General features: G+C 55.2%; 2 protein-coding genes across 2 annotated transcripts; both read left to right on the top strand.

Moving 5' to 3' along the window:
* Positions 1-9: 9 nt before the first annotated feature.
* CAPZA1 (capping actin protein of muscle Z-line subunit alpha 1) lies at positions 10-8,849 on the top strand. Its single transcript, XM_086627320.1, has 10 exons — positions 10-62; positions 2,716-2,779; positions 3,043-3,094; positions 3,888-3,951; positions 4,786-4,992; positions 5,410-5,489; positions 5,937-6,015; positions 6,512-6,583; positions 7,204-7,266; positions 7,839-8,849. The coding sequence occupies exons 1-10, from the start codon at positions 24-26 to the stop codon at positions 7,977-7,979; spliced, it is 861 nt and encodes a 286-aa protein (XP_086483446.1). The 5' UTR covers positions 10-23; the 3' UTR covers positions 7,980-8,849.
* Positions 8,850-11,426: 2,577 nt separating this feature from the next.
* On the top strand, positions 11,427-17,744 carry MOV10 (Mov10 RNA helicase). Its single transcript, XM_086627227.1, has 21 exons — positions 11,427-11,560; positions 12,616-12,712; positions 12,835-12,968; positions 13,062-13,300; positions 13,380-13,620; positions 13,852-13,974; positions 14,081-14,234; positions 14,315-14,469; positions 14,582-14,758; positions 14,832-14,979; positions 15,070-15,231; positions 15,325-15,428; positions 15,654-15,751; positions 15,843-15,962; positions 16,048-16,150; positions 16,413-16,536; positions 16,628-16,819; positions 16,961-17,035; positions 17,132-17,257; positions 17,420-17,508; positions 17,628-17,744. The coding sequence occupies exons 1-21, from the start codon at positions 11,427-11,429 to the stop codon at positions 17,740-17,742; spliced, it is 2,910 nt and encodes a 969-aa protein (XP_086483353.1). The 3' UTR covers positions 17,743-17,744.
* The last annotated feature ends 1,717 nt before the right edge of the window (positions 17,745-19,461 follow it).

The following is a 19,461-nucleotide window of genomic DNA, read 5'->3' as shown; positions in this document are numbered from 1 at the left end:
GGGCCGGGCCTGGCGCTGCCAAAATGGCCGACTTCGAGGAGCGGGTGTCGGATGAGGAGAAGGTACCGGGGGGCCCCCCCTGGCGGGACGGCAGCGGGCGGGGGGCGGCGGGGAGCTCCGCCGGTGCCGGAGGCCTGGCGGGCCGCTGCCCGGGGATCGGCCCGGCCCGGCCGCCCGGGGGTCAGCGCAGCGCTTCGCGTTCCGGTTTCCTTCCTGCCCGGTGCAGCCGAGGGGCCTCGGCGCGTCTCTGCGCGTGGGAATATATTTTCTGCTCTCCGGCTTTTTTTTTTTTTCCCAAGTCAACAAAGCTGGGGGCTCAGCCCGGCTGCTGGCAGCAGCGTTGCTGTAGATCCTACAGATCGTGCTGGAAGGGACTAAGCAGGAGCAAACAGCAATATTTATTTGGGGAAATTGCGTGGGGATGTGGAAAAAATGACAATTTTACAAGCAGCACTGAGTTTCGTGTAACAAATGAGCAGGTCGCCTGTTCTGCGAGTCTATAGACACTCGTTATCTGCAAAGAGTAGTTAAAAATCCACTGCGATTCCTCCTTACGTCATAAAAAATATTACACGTAGCTTTTTGCTTTGTTCTCTAACATTCCGAAGTGGGGCATTACGTAGATCTTCAGGGATCCTGGAGTTTGGAGCCTGCTTTCCTTTCTCCCTTCGGCTGCCAGCATCAGCTTCATCAGTGACATTTGCTGTGAAACAAGCAGATAGAGCTGTAAGAGAATTTGTCATTTAGTTAATATTTTAGATGGCAGGAGCACTGTGTGGAATGAGTATTCCACTACAGAATTCATACGGTGTTTAGGACATTACTGAAATCCATCCAGTGGTACGCACAGTATTTTACCTGATGTCACTTGGCTGAGTTTCATTTGGACTGCCAAAATCGAAGTCAGCGTCGCATCCGACGTGAAAATTAAACCAAAACTGAGGCTTGGTGGGGCTTGTGGTGGCGCAGGTCTGAGAGCGAAGCAAGTGAAGCAAATTGCCCGTGGGAACCTAGCAAGTCTTTAAAGAGCTGGAAGCAGAGCTGGACTCCTGTTTGTAGGCTTACACCTAGGCTACACCGAGTCTGGGAATGGGAGTCACTGTTGCAGGAAGTCACTGGGTGTTTTTCTCCCCCTCCCACCGCCTTCACCTGAAGTCTCCAGTTCTTTCCAAGCACTTGCAGGGAAGACTTCTCCTTCAGGAAGAGGCCCCTCAGAACCGCATGTGGCCAAGTCCTCTATTTGATGGAGTAGATGGGATTTCGCTTGAAATCGGAGCCTGCGTTCTGCTTCACATGCTGGCTTGGGCAACCTAGGGTTAATTCAAAGTAGCTCCATGCTTATCACGGGTAGAAAAGGCTGATCGTAAGGGAGGATCTGAAAAAGAAACACGCAGCAAAGATTTACTGCAGTGTCCACTTTATAACCATGCAGATAGGTCTAGAGCTTTTATATGTTTCCTTTTTTAAGTCTGAGTTTACCAGCGCTTTAAAACACAGCAAAGAAACGAAAAAAAATCAGTAGAGCACCAAAGCCTCACTTCTTTGTTCTCTATAGGCACGTTTTGGGTAAGCTAAGCGACTCATTTCAGTTTAGGGTCTGCTGCGATGTACCCCGTGTCTGCTGAAGTTGGTTCTGCTGCCATTTTGCCAGCTTTGGTGGTGCAGCAGCAACTAAAAATCCCTCCTGTAATAATTTGGTTTTCTTCCACAAGGATCTTTTTGTGCGAATCCATCGGTCTAAAAGTCAACCTGTTAAAACACCGGTCCCTTTTATCAGGGTTCCACGTACAGTGCAATTCTGCAGCCACAAATTTTGGCATAAATTCATCAAATACTAAATTTTACAGCTTTTTAGGGGTCTTGTTTTTCCATCTGTTGAGGCACTTTTATAAAAGGGAATCTGTTCATCTGGAGAGCTGATTTGCAGGATACATTCTAGTGCAGTCCTCCCACTGAGAGGCTCCGTGGTTGGTATCTGTAGGCGCTTCAGCGCAGCGCTGTGCTGGTGCTCACACTTGCTCTTTCCTAGAACAGCACACGGTGTGGTTTCACACGTTGCTCAGCCACGTAGGGCTGCCTCTCAGCGAAGTCCACAGAGGATGTAAAGCAGCAGTGGCCTTCTTAATTACTGCTGGGTCATCTTCATCACCACCCAAGTTCCTGGTAGTGACATCTAACAAGATTATGGCAGCAGCGTGTCCTAAATACAGTTCTTTAAATAGTGAACATTTTCAGACAGAGCTGCGTTCTTAGGATTGTTGTGTTCTTACCAACCTTATCTAAAATCACAAATGAGGATCAAATGGTTTGACGTTCTGTACTGTATCAATTACACAACTTACAGATTTCATTGTTCAGGGATGTCACCAAGAAGAGTGGCCAGCCAGCATTCCTATTCTTTGAATAGGTTAGTACTGTGCAGGTTGAACAGTTCACATTTTTGCAGGTGCCCACGTGAAGTTTGCACTTCTTCCTGAGTACATTTGGAATTCTGCTCAGTTACACTGAAAAAAATCTGGTCTTAGGAGACTGACTATTTCCGTTTTGGCAATGTGTGCCTAGATTTCTCCCTAAATCTGGCACTTCCTATCATGGGCAGAGTTAGGTTTTTTGGTGAATTGCTTCAGTGTAGGTTGCAGTATGTATGAAATAAGTAATTTATTTCAGTAAATTATCTTCTGTCTTTAGTTCGATTACTTTTCTGCCTTATTGTAGGTGCGTATAGCTGCAAAATTCATCACTCATGCACCCCCTGGAGAATTTAATGAAGTATTCAATGGTAAGTAAATAAGGAAAAACCATCAGTGATGTTTTCTTCACGTTTCATCCATTACAGGAGTCTAAGTCTGTGCCACAATGTGCTGCTTTTAAGGTTAAGAAGTGGTGAGGGAAAAGCATGCTGTCCTTCTGTGACTACATGTGCTTAATTAAGTAATTTAATCATTTTAATGGTTGCATTTACGCAGTTGAAATTGGAATGCATAAAAAGAAACATTTGATCCAAAAAAATGCAATAACCAACCTGAACTCTCTCTTCTCCAGATGTCCGGTTATTGCTTAACAATGACAATCTTCTCAGGGAAGGAGCAGCACAGTAAGTACTAATATTTCAGACAAAGTCACATCGCTGTCAGAGATGCATCCGCTTTCTTACAGCCATCATTCTGCCACAAAGCCAGCATTTGTTGTATTGAGAGCAATCTTCTGTAACTCCTTATCCCTCCAAATTGGAATTTGTGCTGTAGAGTCCATACAAAACTGACAGGAAGGCACTCTGCCAAAAAGTTTAACTCTGCAGCAGCAAAAATGTCTGATCTTGTTGAAGCGTGACATGTAAAGCAAGTGAAGCCTGAAACACTGAGTAATCCTTAGCCAAAGTTCAGAAAAAGAACTGCCCTCAAAAAAAAAAACACCAATCAAACTTGAAAATATCTTGTTTACCTGCACAGGCTCATCAGAAGGTGCTTAAAGGCTATGCCTACAAGCTTTTTTATGCTAAAATTGTGCTTCAAGCGAGGTGACATGTCAGTCAGCAGGTCTTTACATGAGAAAATTGTCGTAAATATTAGTCTACTCCTTTGTTTACCTTGCTGCTGTCTAAATTGTAGCTGAGGTGTTCCTGTTTGCCTTGGCTTGCTCATATTCCCCCAGGCTGCTTGCTGTTCTACTTTTGAACTCTGTGCTTTCCTGGTCATCACTAAATAAATCTGGCTTTAGACCTGGGTTTTTACAGCTGTCATCAATAAAAGGTATTGAAAAATCCTTTACGAGTGCTCACGTGCACTATTTGCCAAATTGAGTTGAAATTTTCTGTAATATAAATCACACCACGTGTAAAATAAATGTGCATGTACAGCTAAAGTTCCTGTTCCTTTAATTCTGAACAGTGCGTTTGCACAGTACAACATGGATCAGTTCACTCCGGTGAAGATAGAAGGCTATGATGATCAGGTAAGAGAAAACTTTTTGCACTTGAGGTTTATATTACTGCACTGTGCAAAAACAATAAACATGTTTCATAAAGATCTGGACTAGTTTCATTCTACTCATGAGTTACCACCTCTCCTCCTTCCCCTACACACCATGATATTACCAAACTTTTGCTCTTACAGAAGGCACATAGGTGAAATGTTCTCTCAAAGTATTGTCTGATACTGCCCAGTAACTCTAATTCATCGTTCCTCCGTGCTGAATTCTACTTGGAGTATGAACGATGAAAGATTACAGTGTATTTAAAGCCCACTTACAGCTCCTTATGTTGCCACGTGCTTACAGTTCCTACTGACAATCGGTAGTAGACACTTAATAGTTTTGGGGTTTTTTTCCCCATTTTCTGCATTTTTAATCCATTCCCAGTTACCCTAAAAAACATACTGTCTGGTTGATTGTACCAATCTAATACTACACAGTCCATGACAGCAAAACAGTTGTTTTTTTGAGAACAAGAAGCAAGTCCTACAGAAGACAGAAAGCTGGCCTGGCCGTCTGTTCTGCTCTCTGAACCAAGGACTGACCTGGTGTTTCTGGTGTCCCAGATATGTTCGTGGGAGGCAGGTGTTCTCCAGAGGTGTGTCCATAGAAATAGCTTTGACAAGAGAAAGAGTACTCAGCCTCACTACAACTCTCTTAGTGGAAATTATTACTGAAAATCCTTGTTTCTTTATGTAATATATAACTCAATGAAAGAATCTGTCGGAACATGGATACGTGTTCAGACAGTCAGGGAGAAACGCAAACCAACACACTTACAGCAGAAGTGTATCTTAATTTCGACTTCTTTTACAGGTCCTCATCACAGAACATGGTGATCTGGGCAATGGCAGATTTTTAGACCCAAGAAACAAACTTTCTTTTAAGTTTGACCATTTAAGGAAAGAAGCCAGTGACCCCCAGCCTGAGGACACCGAGTCAGCTTTAAAACAATGGAGAGATGCCTGTGACAGTGCACTGAGAGCTTACGTGAAAGATCATTACCCCAATGGCTTCTGTACTGTTGAGTATCCATCTTGTTTCGCTGAAAGCTCATTGCTCCATGTCAGTCAGTACCTTGAGTGGACTTTGTGCTGGGCAGTGCTGTTTGAATTCTCCATCTTCACTAGTGGTTTTGGTAACTTTGGAATAACAATTTCCAAAGAGGAGGCAAATAGCTTGGTATGCACACAGAGCTAAAGATGTTTTAGACGTTATTTTTCATAGTCACGACTGCCAAGCACCTCAACACCTGCAGTTAATAAAAAAAGAGGCATTATTTGCACATATGTGCAAGTGGAGGTGTTGGACAACATGATTAGTGGTACATGTTCCCAGTGAGATACAACAGTAGCGAGCCTTCCTGATGCTGCCAAGAACAGAAATTGAGAATGGCTTTCCTTAGCTCTTGGACCTTTTTAACTCTTTTTCTAAATACAGGTTTATGGTAAATCTATAGATGGGCAGCAGACAATTATTGCCTGTATTGAGAGCCACCAGTTCCAGCCCAAAAACTTCTGGTAAGACTATTTCAACATAGTGTATTTTCTTCCTTTACTAGTCCTCAGACAAACCCTTCCTCTTTGTCTTCTGACACAGTCTCAAGGGCAAGTAGTCTTGGACTTCCCGGGAAGTTCTGCTTCTCATTCTGTAGTCTGTTTTCCTTGCAGCCCCCTTGGCATTTCCCTAAAGCCATCAGTGGCTCAATGACTTACCCAGAGAGAAAGGTGTTAGCAGAGTTAGATGGATGCCCCCACACATGTTGCAGAGCACAAGTACGCTGGGGCTAGTCTGTACTGAAGCTGCACTGTATTCAGCTGTGCTTCAGAAATTTAATTCAGTGCCATGTAAGGAACTGTAATATTGGTCATAAGGTGACAGCAGAAACGACTTGCTCTTGTTAATGTGGTTCTTTTTGTTGCTAGAGCTTTTTGGAAACACAGTTTTCATGCTTTAACTGTTTTTAGGAACGGTCGTTGGAGATCAGAGTGGAAGTTTACCATCACACCACCGACAGCTCAAGTGGCTGCAGTGCTCAAGATCCAGGTGAGTTACTTTTTCTGGCAATACCAGGAGAAGCTGCATTGTGCTTCTCTTACACTAATGCATTCGACTGAGAATGAGACGCTGAAATACAGCTGAGATGTCCTCCTCAAGCCAAAATGCTATTAAACTGTAGAATTCAGGAAATTAATTCTTAAAACTAGTGTTTCAGACGTTGTCTACAGTCTGCCTGTGGTTTATTGTACAGCATTACCCTCTATGCCTCCCAGTCTGCTTCGCTTTGTAGGGCTAAAACCTATACCATGAATTCTTTTATAATTGCTCTTATTTCAACTCTAGGCGTTTACTGCATTAACATAATCTTGAACAGTCTTGACAAAGAATGAAACCTTTTAGAAAATCCATCCTGCTTTTAGTCTCCACGTAAGCAGAGAAGACTGGCACAACAATGCTGTTGTGCCATTCTGGTAGCATTTGGGGGCTGTAGGGATTACAAAATGGGTGTTAATGATAACCTGCATTTGGTCTCTTTGTTCAGGTTCATTATTACGAAGATGGCAATGTTCAGCTGGTTAGTCATAAAGATATCCAGGACTCTGTACAGGTTTCAGTAAGTATGCTAAAAGATCTCTTTTGATGATGAAGCAGCTATCACATTCCTCAAACCTCTCATGAAGCATACAATTCTGTGACTACGTTCTCTTGACTTGAAGGTGACGTTGTTTTAGGGTGCCTAGTCAGGGCAGTTGTAGTGTTTAGAGTTACATGGGAAACCCAGACTCTCAATTGCTTGGATGTTGTTAGAAAGTGCAGTCTCTGTTGGAAACGTTGTCTTACGAGTTTCGGTTAAGAGGGCAGAATATGCTTTTTGGTCTACATGCAAGGGAAGGGAACAGAACTAAGGGAAAAGAGTAAGTCCTGTAGCACAGCAGAGGGAGCAACAGTCACCAAATCCCTAATCTATACCATGAAGGTCTACTTCCCTTTCGCTCAGTAGGGTGCAGTCCTGTTCCAGTTTGGAGCACAGGCTCTAGCCAATACATACCTCTGCCTTGAGCCTGGCGGAGACATCCATACTGAGAGAAAGGGACCCAGCTACAAACGGGAGGCAGAAGCTGCTGGTGTTACCTGCTTCATCTATACTCAGCCTATCATTTGAGAAGAAATCTATTGTGTAGCTTTTGTAAGTTGCTCTTACACTTACAAAAATTTTATTTTTCCCCTTTGTAGAGCGATGTCCAGACAGCTAAGGAATTTATTAAGATAATAGAAAATGCAGAGAACGAGTACCAGGTAAGATCAGTGGTTGTTAAATAAATATGATGGAATCATATCAGTCTCCATTTGCAGTTAATGGAAACATGGAAAATTGACCTCTAATTCAATTTCTGGATGAATCTGGTATTGACTGTAAGAATTACTTAGAGAAGAGAGCAGTGGTGTTTGTTTAAAGAATATAGTTGTAAAGCTGTGTGTAATTAATAGCCAGGTTTGCTGTATAGTTGTTTTAAAGGGTTACAGATGATGCCTGGAACAAGCATGGAAGGGGACTGGGTGAGTCTAAGTGTCTTCCTCTGTGACAGTTAAAAATACTGAAGAGCTGATGTGTGTGACAGCTTTTCACATTGTCCCAGCCTGCGTGCAGGGAGACTGGCCACAGAGGAGTCAGTGAAACACCTAAGGAGACGCTGCTGCGTTCACAGGGGAGCTTTGCAGAACCCTTTTCCTTGCACACACACTGCAGCCTGCTCTATTTGTTTAGTTAACAGCGTGCCTCCGCCTTGTAGAGAGGGGTGTGTGGCTTTGAGTCACGCTTTCTCAGAGTGTCTTACTGCTGCCATAAGTGAGTTGCCTTGCCCTTGCAGACAGCCATCAGCGAGAACTACCAGACTATGTCCGACACCACTTTCAAAGCCTTACGCCGGCAGCTGCCCGTCACCCGCACCAAGATCGACTGGAACAAAATCCTCAGCTACAAGATTGGCAAAGAGATGCAGAACGCTTAACGCGGGGATAGGGAGAGTCACGGAACGTTTGTGTGCAAAACCAAGCGTGGTCCTATGCCAAGTAGATGGTTTCGAAACCAGTGCAGCGTTTTTCTAGGGCTTTCAAAGCTATCAGGTTTTCTAGCCTCAGAACTGTGGAACAAATAGCGTGTCTTTGTGTCTCGTGTTCCCCGCGCGTAAACCTCCTGTTGTGACTGCGTTTACTGATAGCTCGTTTCAATTCAGCCACATTCATGGGTCAGAAGTGTAGTTGTTTTTAATCACTGATTGTACTGGTTGGAAAACTTCCTAGCTGGAAAAGCCCTACTATAAATACAGCTGAGGGTGCAGAGCGTTCCCTTCACCTGTATACAGCAGCCCAGGTACTCCAGCAAGTTTGTCAAATCTGCCAACAGCTCAAGGCATTTTGCTGCAAGATGTAATAAATGCAAAAGACAGTCAGTCCTCGTGTATCCTTATTGCTGACCTCCACAAAGCAAGAAGCCTGCAGGCTTAGATTTTGCTATATAAAATGAGTTTACAAGATCCTTTACAGAAATCCCCACGCAGCCAGCTCTTCCAGGGTTGTACTATTGTTGTTTCTTTTTTTAATCTGAAGATTTGAGCCATGTTCCCTAAAAGTGAACATTTTTGCTCTCCCCTCCCTCATGTATGTACGGTTGTCAGACATCTGCATTTTTACAAAACTACGAGTTCCTGTGTTGGATCACCGCTGATCTGTGTAGGCTGGATGGTGATTAAAAATGCAAATGTCTACAGAATAATAGGTATGTTGTGCTTTAATGCTTTGTGGCAGGTTCATAGAATTTGTATCACAGGTGTATGGATGGATATTGTACAAAATAAATAAACTTGCACCAAAGTGAGAGAAAAAAACCTTTCCAATTTGTCTCAATTGTGGCCAGTTTCTTGTCATCCTTAGAGGGGATTTTGGAATTCATCTCTTCCTTGCTCTCTAAATGCCTGCTCAATGTTACTTTGCTTTTCTGTAAAATCAAAACCAGCAGTCCTGCCGGCTTCTCTTAGGGGAAGTTGAAGAGGTGCGTATGCCTTTCTCAGTCAGAACTCGGAACACGAATTCCCTGCAAAATTAATCCCCTTTGGAGAACTCACTTTGCTTTTTTTTTGCACTTGGTTATCACTGGGCCGCCTTGCAGGTTCTGGTTTTTAAACTGGATTGTGTCTTTCTGTTTTTAAATAGACAAAGAAAGGGGTTGGGAAGATAGGGATGGGGCTGCCTGTGCGTCACACTTCAGGTTTTGCACAGTAATCCCACAAAACGAGCGTGTCTATCCTTTGGGAGAAGTTTTGTCTAAATAAAATATACTTGTATTTGCTGTTGAGACCGTTCATCCTACAGGCACCCGCTGTATCCAACAGAATCACGGAAATACACCAGTCTGTTTTCACACCGTTCGTGTCTGTTCTTTCGTCATCTCACTTCTGCTTCTGAGGAAGCCTCTTCCGCTCGCCCAGTGAAGCTACTGGTGCATCGTGCGCGGGGTGCGCCCGACGAGCGGGGCGACCTCGGAGGGTTTGTGTGCCCAGCGGCTCAAGGACAGCGCGTCTGCCCGCGGGTGTTTGGGGAGAGGGTGTCCTCCCCCCCCCCCCGCCCCCCGCCGCACCCAGCGGGACAGGAGGCTCAGTGGGGGAGCTCCTGAGGTGCCGTGGCTGTGGTCCCATCCAGACAAGCACGCCGCCATCCCAAGAATGCGGAGCTGAAGCAGGGCCCGAGATAAGGCTGTGCACACAGCCGGGCTGTTATCTGCCTCAAGGCTACGGTCTTTTCCCGCTTGGATTCCTTACTCCTTGCAAGTAGTTCCCTGCCAGTTGTTCCAGCCTTCAGACCGTTTCTATCTCTCTGTCCTCCAAACCTTTAGCCAATTATCCTTTCGGCCGACTCATTCCCTGCCTGCCTCCTCGCCTTCTCCCCCGCTCGCCTTCTCTGCTGCGGCTCAGCTACCCCAGTCCCAGTCCCAATCCCTTCCCACCTATCCCTTCTTGGAAAAACAACCCTTGGCGTGACTCACTGCCACTGGGGACTAAGCAAGTGCCAGCCCAGGGTAACACATGCCCAGAGGCATTCTAATCCTTAAAGCCACCAGCTATTGTCTGCTGGAGACCAGGGGTTTCAGCAGGCTGAGGCCAGCTCCAGAGCAATGTGTGTCCTGGGCTGGCTCTGTTAAAGTGTACAGAAGTCAAAGCCTGACCCCAGACAGATCAGGGAGTGGGCACTGCAGCTTGGCTGAGCCAGGGAGGGCAAAGCTGTCCCAGCCCAGTGCTGCAGGGTGCGTCCCTGCCAGCTGGGACAGCAGCCCAGCTGCCCCCATGGCACGAGCTTTCCTATCTGCTTGCAAGATCAAAGCTTAAAGCTCCACGGTTCTGCCTGCAGTACATGACAGAAGGACTTAAAACCAACTTCTCCGAAGGCAACACCTCCATCTCCCAAGCCTCAGAGCTCTTCCACAACTCATGAGGGGCCCTACACCCTCACAGTTATCAACCACCTCCAGACAGTCGCAGGTCATCAGCAGTGCTCGGGCCAGAGGAAAAGCCATCCAAGCCAAGATGAGGAAAACAGCAGACTTACCCCAACATCCCTGGGCCACAGCCAAGGCAAAAAGCAGCCCCATGAGCGGTCCCAGGGTCTTGAGCCACTTTATGGAAGCAGGCCAGGGATCACCATCCTCACCAGGCAGGGCAGAGGGTGCAAGCACAGGAAAGAAGCAGCAGAGACAAACGTAGAAACCAGCCCTTAGTGCTGCTGCTGCCCTATCTGCAGAGCAACGTGTGAGCTCTTGCCCCTCATCATTGGGTGCAGCGATGCAACACACCTGGGCACCTCTCCCGCCCGGACGGCAGCATTGCCATGGGGGGCAACCAGTGCCAGGGCTGCAGGCCTGGGGGTGACCAACTAGCCCAGATCCTTGATGCTCAGCTGCCCCTAGCCCTGCAACCGCAGCCTGGTCTGGGCGCACATCCCTCACTTCTAGCCCTGCGAGGGGGGTGCACACCCCTCGGGTCCCGGGTCCCGGGCTGGGCCAGCCCCCAGCCCGGCCCCCCCGCACGCAGCCAGGGCAATTCCCACGACCGTGAGGACCCCGCAGCCGGGACCCTCCGTGGGGCGCGGGACCCCGGACGAAGCTCTCCCCTAACCCGGCCCGGGGCGATGCTACGGGGCTGCAGGGCCAGAGCCGCCGGCAGGAGCCGCCCACCACCGCCCCCCCAGCCCCGGGCGGGCGGGCCCGCAGCGCACAGGGCCCCTTTCGCTTTCGTTTCTCGCTGCGGGACCAGCCTCAGCCCAGCCCCGTCCCGTCCAGCCCAGCCCAGCACAGCCCGCCACACCTCAGCCCGGCACGGCACGGCTCGGCACGGCTCGGCACGGCACGGCTTGGCACAGCTCGGCACAGCTTGGCACAGCTTGGCACGGCTCGGCTCGGTTCAGCCATGCCGCGGTTCAGCGTGGTGGAGGCCCGGCGGTGCGGGGATCAGTTCGTGCAGTTCCTGCGGGACACGGGCCGCGAGCAGGAGAGCCGGCGGGACACGCTGCGGAGCATCTACAGCCAGGAGTTTCGGGGCAGGTGAGAGCCCTCGGCCAGACCCGGGCAGCGTCGCCTGGGACAGTCCCCGGCCAGCACCATCCATTCCCCCGGCTGGCACCGCTGGTCCCTGGCCAGCACAACTGGTCCCTGGCCAGCACCACTGGTTCCTGGCCAGCATCTCTGGGGCTTCATGTGGGGTGTCAAGCCAATTGCGGCCAGGAGCCAGGTGTGCGGGTAGCGCTGGGGAGCAGGCAGGGGGTCTTTGGGGCTCTCCTTCATCACCTGCCAGGGTGGGATGGAGAGTGTGTGCTTTCCAAGCGGCAGGGACCACCTGGACCAGTTAAACTGGGGTTCTGCTCTCTCCAGGCATGGAGAAAACAGAGCAGCGTTGCTGGGCCAGCCCGTGTCCCGCTGGGCTGCGGATGCAGCAAGAGGCAGAGCTGCCTCTCTGGACACCAGCCACGCATGCCCCCGAGCCCCTCCATCTCACCACAGCCCTGCTGAGATGTTCCCTGGCTGCAGGGACCCCCTGGCAGCCGCCTGGGCACAGCCTTGGACACCTTCGGCCTGCCGTGCTCCCCGCCTCACCCCAATGACACCGGTCACACTGGACCCTGTGCAATGTCACCGCTGTTAATCATTGGCAAAGCCAGGGTTCAGCCCACCATGGGCTGCGGGAGAAGGTGCCTGGGGAGACATCGCTGCTGGGAGCACAGTGGCCATGGCTTGGAGGAGCCCACATCTGCACTGGCTCAGCCCCTGAAGGATCTGGGGACAGGGGCACGTCCCTTTTCTGCTGCTGTCTGTGTGCTGGCAGGGACAGGGACTGCATGGCCAGACAGCGATGCCATGGCACAGCTGTAGCAGCCATTCCACAGCATGGAGTTGCTGGAGCATCCTGCAGGGACCTAAGATTTGCTTGGGCCAGTGAAAAGCCCCAGTCCTTCTCCCCTTCCCAGTGCAGAGGGGAGTCACCAGTGTGCCCCTCACCTCAGCCTCAGTGCCCCACTTCACCCTCCGTTCCCTCTCGCCTCCTCTCAGCTGCCCAGCTGTGCTCTGTCCCATGCAGCAACCTCCCTCTCTTCTCTGTGCAGGACTGATACAAAAATGCCCAACTTCTCCTGCGTCCTGTACGCGCTGAGGGTCACCCACCGGGCCCAGGTGCACAGGGAGTCGGTGCACTTCAAGAAGGTGAGGGAGGCCCCGGGCTGGGACAGCGCAGCGGCTCCCATGCCCACTGGGACTGGCTCCACGGGAGCCCCTGGCCCCCAGCGGGACCCTGGGGCCACACTGATGCTGGCTGCTCCTCACAGGAGAAGAGGCGCGTGGTGGTGGCAGACCAGTACCGGAGACCCAGAACGAACGCACAGGCGTTGGCATCCACGTCTGCCTCAGGGCAGCAGCCCAGCGCGAGTCGGCAAGTGCCCCAGAGCCGTGCTAAGAAGTGGTAATGACCAGCAGCACCCTGCCCATGCCTGCCCTGGCACAGCCCTGGGGACCCCCACCCCAGCTGGCAAAGCCCAACTCTCCCTTCCCACAGGGCTGAGTTCATCAGCGGGAAGCACGGGGTGGAGATCGTCTCGGAGCACGACCAGGGGAACGGGCACATCCGCTTCCCAGTGGTGCCTGGCAAGCCCCGGACCGTCACCATCCTGGTGCGGAACCGCGGGGCGGAGGCTGTGACGCTGCAGCGGTGCCGGACGCGCCAGCAGTCGCGAGAGCTCTCCTTCACCGACGAGCAAGGGGCGACGCAGGGCCAGTCCCTGCTGCTGCACCCAGGTAGGGCCCCGGCCCCTGCCCCGCATCCCGCCCAGCCGGAGGCAATGCAGCACCCAGCTCTCACCTCTTTGCCTCGCAGGCGGCACGTACCCCGTGCAGGTGCGGTGCCTGACCACCTGCAATGGGTTCTTCCGCGCCGTGGTGGTCTTCGAGTTCACCAAAGAGCTGGACAAGCCCTTCAGCATCGGCCGCTACGTTGCTGCCGTCGCCGAGAGCCAGCTGGCCAAGGACCTGGGGCCCTTGGCGCCCTTCCAGCCTTACCAGGCCAGTCTCCAGCGCCCTGTCACCGTCATCACCGAGGACGGCATCCCCCCCGACAGGTACGTGGCGGGGTCACCTGCTGCCATCCTGCGTGGAGGGTCCCAGCCTGTTCTCCGGCAGGGAAAAGGCTCAGCTCCTTGGGAGCCATCTGTCCAGCACCCCGGGACAGTGCATCATCCCCCGGCGATGGCAGGGCTGGGGACAGCTGGCTCGCTGGGGCCACGGGTGGCTGCAGCCCAGGGTGAGCCCAGCCCTGCAGTGCCTGCAGCACTGCTGTCCCCTCTGCCCAGCTCCCTGAAAAACGAACTGGAGAAGGAAATCCCTCTGGACACCTACCAGTACCCAAAGAGCCTCAAGGACACGATCCTGATCGGACCCAACGCCAGCGCCAGCTCCAGCTGGTCTGCCATGCAGTGAGTGCCAAAGGGTGGGGGCAATGCTCCCCAGCCCTGCTCCTCCCACCTGCTGCCCCTTGGCCACGGTGTCCCCTGGGCACGGTGATGTCCCTGCTGCCCGCAGGTCACTGCTGGAGGCCCCTCTGCAGCCTGAGAACTACCAGGAGAAGTTCCAGCTGCTGCTGCACCTGGAGGAGATCCAGATGGAGGTGGACATCCGGCGCTACGACATGCAGGACGTGCCCATGGTGCAGGACGGGGCGCTGCTGGTCCTTGATGTGCGTAGGAGGAGCCGGGGGAGCGGGAGGGGTGCCAGGGCTTCCAGGGTGCCCAGTATCCCACCAGCCCTTCGGCACAGGTGCCCGGCGTGTCCGAGAACCGCCCATCCGTGCTGAGGGGGGACCACCTCTTCGCCAACCTAAGCAGCGAGCGGGACCACTCCCCGCTCGTCCAGTACAAGGGCTACGTGCACAGCGTGGAGCTGGAGAAGGTCAGGCTGGGCTTCTCCTCCAAGTGAGTGGTGTCCCCCTGGCTTGGACATGCCGAAGGCTGGGCGTGGGCTGGAAAGGGCCGGGGAGGGCATGGGGGAGCATCCCTGTGCCCTGCTCACATTGCTTCTTCCCAGGCTGCAGAAAAAGTTTGTGAACAACCTGAAGTTCGACGTGACCTTCACCTTCAGCCGGCTGCCGCTGCAGGTCCAGCACCGGGCTGCAGCCCTGGCCATGCAGCGCGGCTTGTCCAGCCTCCTCTTCCCCTCTGCCTCCTGCCACAAGTCCCTCTTTGCAGGCACCTTCCAGCCCCGGTGAGTCCCGGAGCCTACGGGGCGGGAGGGGACAGGGACGGGGACCCGGCCCGCTCAGCCACTGCTCCCGCAGGTGGTTCGACCGCAGGCTGCAGGCGAACGAGGAGCAGCGCAGAGCCGTGACACATATCGTGACGGGGATGTCCAGGCCAGCCCCATACCTCGTCTTCGGCCCCCCCGGGACTGGCAAGACGGTCACCCTTGTGGAAGCCATCAAGCAGGTGAGCAGCCTGCACCCGGATCCAGCCCCAGGCACCACTGCCCACCCTGGCCCATGGGGCTCAGTATTGTCGCCCTCTCCTCCTACCTAGGTATGGACATGCTGCAAGGATGCCCGTATCTTGGCCTGCGCCCCTTCCAACAGCGCCGCAGACCTGCTGTGCCAGCGCCTCATCAAGGACATCCCCCCCCGGAACATCTACAGGCTCATCGCCAGCTCCAGGAGCTACCAGGAGGTGCCTGCTGACATCAGGGTAGGTCCCTGCCCCTCCATCCCAGCACCCACGGCACATTTGGGCTGGCAGCCCCCAGGGAGAGCGAGATCCCACTGAACGCTCGTGTTTCAGCCCTGCTGCAACTGGGACGATGAGCAGAGCTGCTACGTGTACCCGAGCAAGGAGCACCTGGGGCGCTACCGGATCCTCATCACCACGCTGGTGACAGCGGGAAGGTGGGAGGACCAGGGGTGTCCCCACCACCCACGGCGGGTGGACCCGGGGGCTGCCTTGCAACAAGGCTGTGAGGGCAGCCCCGCTGGGGTGCCGTGGGGAGAGGGTGTGGAGGAGGGTGGGCAGTGGGGGGGACCCCTCATCTGCAGGAGGACGAGGGCGAGGGCAGGAAGGACGGCCAGCCAGGGCAGGGATGCTGAGGCAGCCTCACTCCACCTCTCTCCCAGGCTGGCGTCAGCCAACTTCCCTCCAGGGTTTTTCTCCCACGTCTTCATCGATGAGTGCGGCCAGGCAGTAGAGCCGGAGAGCGCGGTCGCCATCGCAGGTGAGTGGTGCCCGGCTGCTGTCGTGGGGACCAGCGTCTCTCCATGGCGCGGGGAACCCCCCGTTCCCCACTGAGCCCTCCCTCCACCCAGGGCTGCTGAGCACCATGGACCAGGAGACCAACCCCAATGGCGGGCAGCTGGTGCTGGCAGGAGACCCCCAGCAGCTGGGCCCCATCCTGCGGTCACCACTGGCCATCGAGCACGGCTTGGGTGAGTGGGGAAAGGGGTGGGAGCGCTGCGGGCGCCCAGGGGCTGGGCGACCTTGCGGGGAGCCATGGGGTCCTGCTGGGCGCAGGGACGTCGCTGCTGGAGAGGCTGATGCTGGACAACCCCCTGTACAAGAAGTCGAGTGGAGGATACGACCCACAGTTCGTCACCAAACTGCTCTGGAACTACAGGTGGGGCTGGGGCCGGCATGGGCACGGGCACAGGCACGGGCATGGGCACGGGCAGGGATGGGGCTGCTCTGCGGCATGCAGCTCGGTGGGTGCAGGACTGATGCCTGCACGCTGGGCTCCAGCTCCCCAGAGCCTCGTCACCTCGGTGGCCCTTGGCCTCCCAGCTGGTGCGGGAGATGGGAGCGCACCCGCTGTGCGGGATGCACGGTACCCGGGAGGGTGCTGGATGCATGGCACCCACCCCAGGCACTGCCTCTGCCAGGTCCCACGAGGCCATCCTCAGGATCCCCAACGAGCTCTTCTACGACAGCGAGCTGAAGGCCTGCGAGAGCGACGAGCTCGATGTCCGGAGTCTGTATTGCGCCTGGGATGAGCTTCCCAAAAAAGTGAGGGGGGGGTGGGAAGCTGGGAGGGGGCCGGGGGGGAGCCCCGAGCCGCAGGGCAGGTGGAGCAGAGCCCAATGCTCTCCTCTCCCAGGGCTTCCCCATCATCTTCCACGGGGTCTGCGGGGAAGATCGCCGAGAGGCCAAGAGCCCCTCGTTCTTCAACACGTCTGAGATAGAGGTGCTGGTCCACTACCTCAAGAAGCTGCTGCAGAGCCGGGGCAAGGGGGGCTGCCCCACCGTCTCACCCAAGGAGGTTGGCATCATCTCTCCCTACAGGAAGCAGGTGAGGGGCACAGCTCTGCAGGCAGGGGATGGGCAGAGACCCTGCAGGGGATAGGGGGCCCCAGGACCGATGGGGCAGCCCCGCGGCTGGCACGTGGACACAGCTCCATGGTGGCCAGACTGTGCTGTGTGCCTCCCCCAGGTGGAAAAGATCCGGAAAGCCATCACCTCCCTGGACCCCGTCCTGCGGGCGCTACCGGACATCAGTCTGCTGAAGGTACGGGCCTGGGCGCAGAGGGGATGGGAGCCCACCCCACCGCGGGTGGAGGGAGCCCCACCAGCCCCAGCCCCTCACCTGCTGCGCCCACCCCAGGTGGGCTCCGTGGAGGAGTTCCAGGGCCAGGAGCGGCGCGTCATCCTCATCTCCACCGTGCGCAGCTGCGGCGACTACCTCCAGCTCGACGAGACCTTCAAGCTGGGCTTCCTCAAGAACCCCAAGGTTCTGCACCGCCCTGCACAGACCCACCTCCCTCGGCACCCCCTGCTCCCCTCCGGTGCCCCGCACGCAGGCAAAGCTGCTCCGGGTGCTCGGTGCCGTGCCAGGGAGGGGCACACGAGGTGCTGCCATAGGGTGAAGCTCTCACTCTCCGTCTGTTTTCAGAGGTTCAATGTGGCCATCACCAGGGCCAAGGCTCTGCTGATCGTGGTGGGGAACCCGGCCGTGCTCAGCAAGGACCACCACTGGCAGAGGTGAGCCTTGCTCGGCTGCTCCTGCCCCTCCCTGCCACCTGCGGACAGTGCCCAGCGCCGTGGAGGCAGCGGGGCCAGTGCCACCTCCCACCCACGCTCCCCTCGCCCCGTGCCCGCAGGTTCCTCAGGTACTGCAAGGAGGAGGGCGGCTGCACGGGCTACCCCTACGAGGAGGAGAGCCCGGCAGCAGATGACCTCGCCGCCAACCTCCGCACGCTGCACCTCGGCAATTAGCAAGCAGGTGAGCAGCGCCGGGCACTGCCAGCGGGGTCCTGGCAGGAGCAGGGTGCTGAGGGGCACAGCTGGCCGTGCCACACCAGCACCCTGGGGCAGCAGCATGGCTGGGGCTCATCCGGGGTGTGGGTGCGTGCGGCGGCACTGGAGGCTTCTCCTGCAGCGTGACGGGGCTCAGGAGCGGCTCTCGCTCAGGGGTGCCCGTCCCTTCCCGAGTCAGAGGCCAGCTCTGCTGGAAACCCGCCCGGGAAAGGAGGAGAAGCCCCGTGGAGCTCCAGCACCCACCGCCTGCCCCTGGCCCGCAGCAGCCGCCTGCTCTCCCTGGCCCGCTCCCGGGGGGCGCAGCGCGCCGTGCACCCCGTGGAGATGGGGCTGAGCCTGCTGGGCACGGGGGTCCTGCTGGGCATGGGGGTCCTGCCGGCCCTCGCTGCCAGCCAAGAGCCCCAGCACAGACTGCGAGGCAGCCGGGGCAGACACCCCCTCGCAGAGTGGGACCACACGAGCACCGGATCGGGACCGCTCTCCGTTTCAACTTGACACGGCCGAGTAAAGCCAGTTCTCCGTGACTGGTCTCACTGTGCAATGAATGGCTTAAGCACGATCCAGCCTCCAAAGAGCATCACTGGGTGCTGCCGCAGTGGGTGACCGGGGCGCAGGCAGCAGGCAGGGACCCGGCTGGGCACAGGGCGGCTGGGCTGCCCTGCCAGGCACCTGGCCAGAGAGCTGGCACGCTTCACTTTTTTTCCCTGGAATAAACATTTAGAGAAAAAAATCAGTGTATTGATGCCAAGTCCCGGGCCCTGCCACCACAGCTGGGGCCGCCAGAGCAGGGACAGGGTCACTGCCCCCCACCCTGACCTGCTCCAGGACCGTTACAGAGCAGGGATGGCTCCAGCAGTGCCCATCACACCAGGGACTGGCATGGGTGGGGAACTCCCGCCCGCCCTTCCCACGGAAGCTGCTCCCTGGCTCTCACCCAAGCACACGGTGACGAGCCCTGAGCCTGCACCAGTGGCTGAAGCAGGAGGGGCTGGGGGCAGAGCAAGCCCCCACCCCGTGGCACGTGGCCCTGGCCCAGTGCAGGGGCACGAAGGACAGCCAGACGGACGCCACGCGAGCAGAGTTACAATTACTAAAATACCAGTTTGCATTTATTCTCCCGATTACGCACTTCAATTTACAGGTGCCAAGTCCGTGCCCGAGGCAGCTCAAAGGCATTACGGGCAGAGGCGCTGCCCCGGTGCAGCGCGGCTCCGCACACAGACGGGGCTGAATGCTGCCCCGGGCACGTCTGTACAAAACGCTGGTGTGCGCTGCCCGCGTGGGCGAGGGGAGCAGGCACTGTGCCCCCAGGGCACAGCAGACCCCATGCAGGAGCTGTGGGCAGCAGCCAACAGCACCTCCTGCTTCTGCAGCACCTGCCCGGAGCAGGGCAGAGAGAGCGAACACCACGGCAATCCCCACGGGAGAGGCGAACCAGGGAGATGAGTACAACACAGGGCAACACGGGGAGCTACGCAAACCCCCTGCCCGCGGAGAGCAGCGGGGGCTCAAGGCACCAGAGCCTCACAGGGACGTGCCCTGGGCTCGGGTGGCACCTCTCGTGCAGGGGGTCCGGGGCAGGTTCCACACTCACGAGGTCCCGCTCCGGCCGCCTGCCAGTGCTCCCTCCCCACGTGGCACAGGGCAGCCAAGCACCGGTGCGGGCAGCTGCCCACC

The sequence above is a fragment of the Tauraco erythrolophus genome, chromosome 27 (assembly GCF_009769465.1).
Source record: "Tauraco erythrolophus isolate bTauEry1 chromosome 27, bTauEry1.pri, whole genome shotgun sequence".
Taxonomy (NCBI): domain Eukaryota; kingdom Metazoa; phylum Chordata; class Aves; order Musophagiformes; family Musophagidae; genus Tauraco; species Tauraco erythrolophus.
The sequence above is the reverse complement of the archived record's forward strand: the minus strand, read 5'-3'. Positions and strand labels throughout refer to the sequence as shown.

Bases quoted from the DNA above. Each gene is read 5' to 3' on its own strand.
- CAPZA1 (XM_086627320.1), top strand. From the start codon at position 24: ATGGCCGACTTCGAGGAGCGGGTGTCGGATGAGGAGAAG. The intron at 3,952-4,785 runs GTAAGAGAAAAC...CTTCTTTTACAG, and splicing joins TAGAAGGCTATGATGATCAG to GTCCTCATCACAGAACATGG. The intron at 7,267-7,838 runs GTAAGATCAGTG...TTGCCCTTGCAG, and splicing joins ATGCAGAGAACGAGTACCAG to ACAGCCATCAGCGAGAACTA.
- MOV10 (XM_086627227.1), top strand. From the start codon at position 11,427: ATGCCGCGGTTCAGCGTGGTGGAGGCCCGGCGGTGCGGGGATCAGTTC. The intron at 15,232-15,324 runs GTAGGTCCCTGC...CTCGTGTTTCAG, and splicing joins AGGTGCCTGCTGACATCAGG to CCCTGCTGCAACTGGGACGA. The intron at 15,429-15,653 runs GTGGGAGGACCA...CCTCTCTCCCAG, and splicing joins ACGCTGGTGACAGCGGGAAG to GCTGGCGTCAGCCAACTTCC.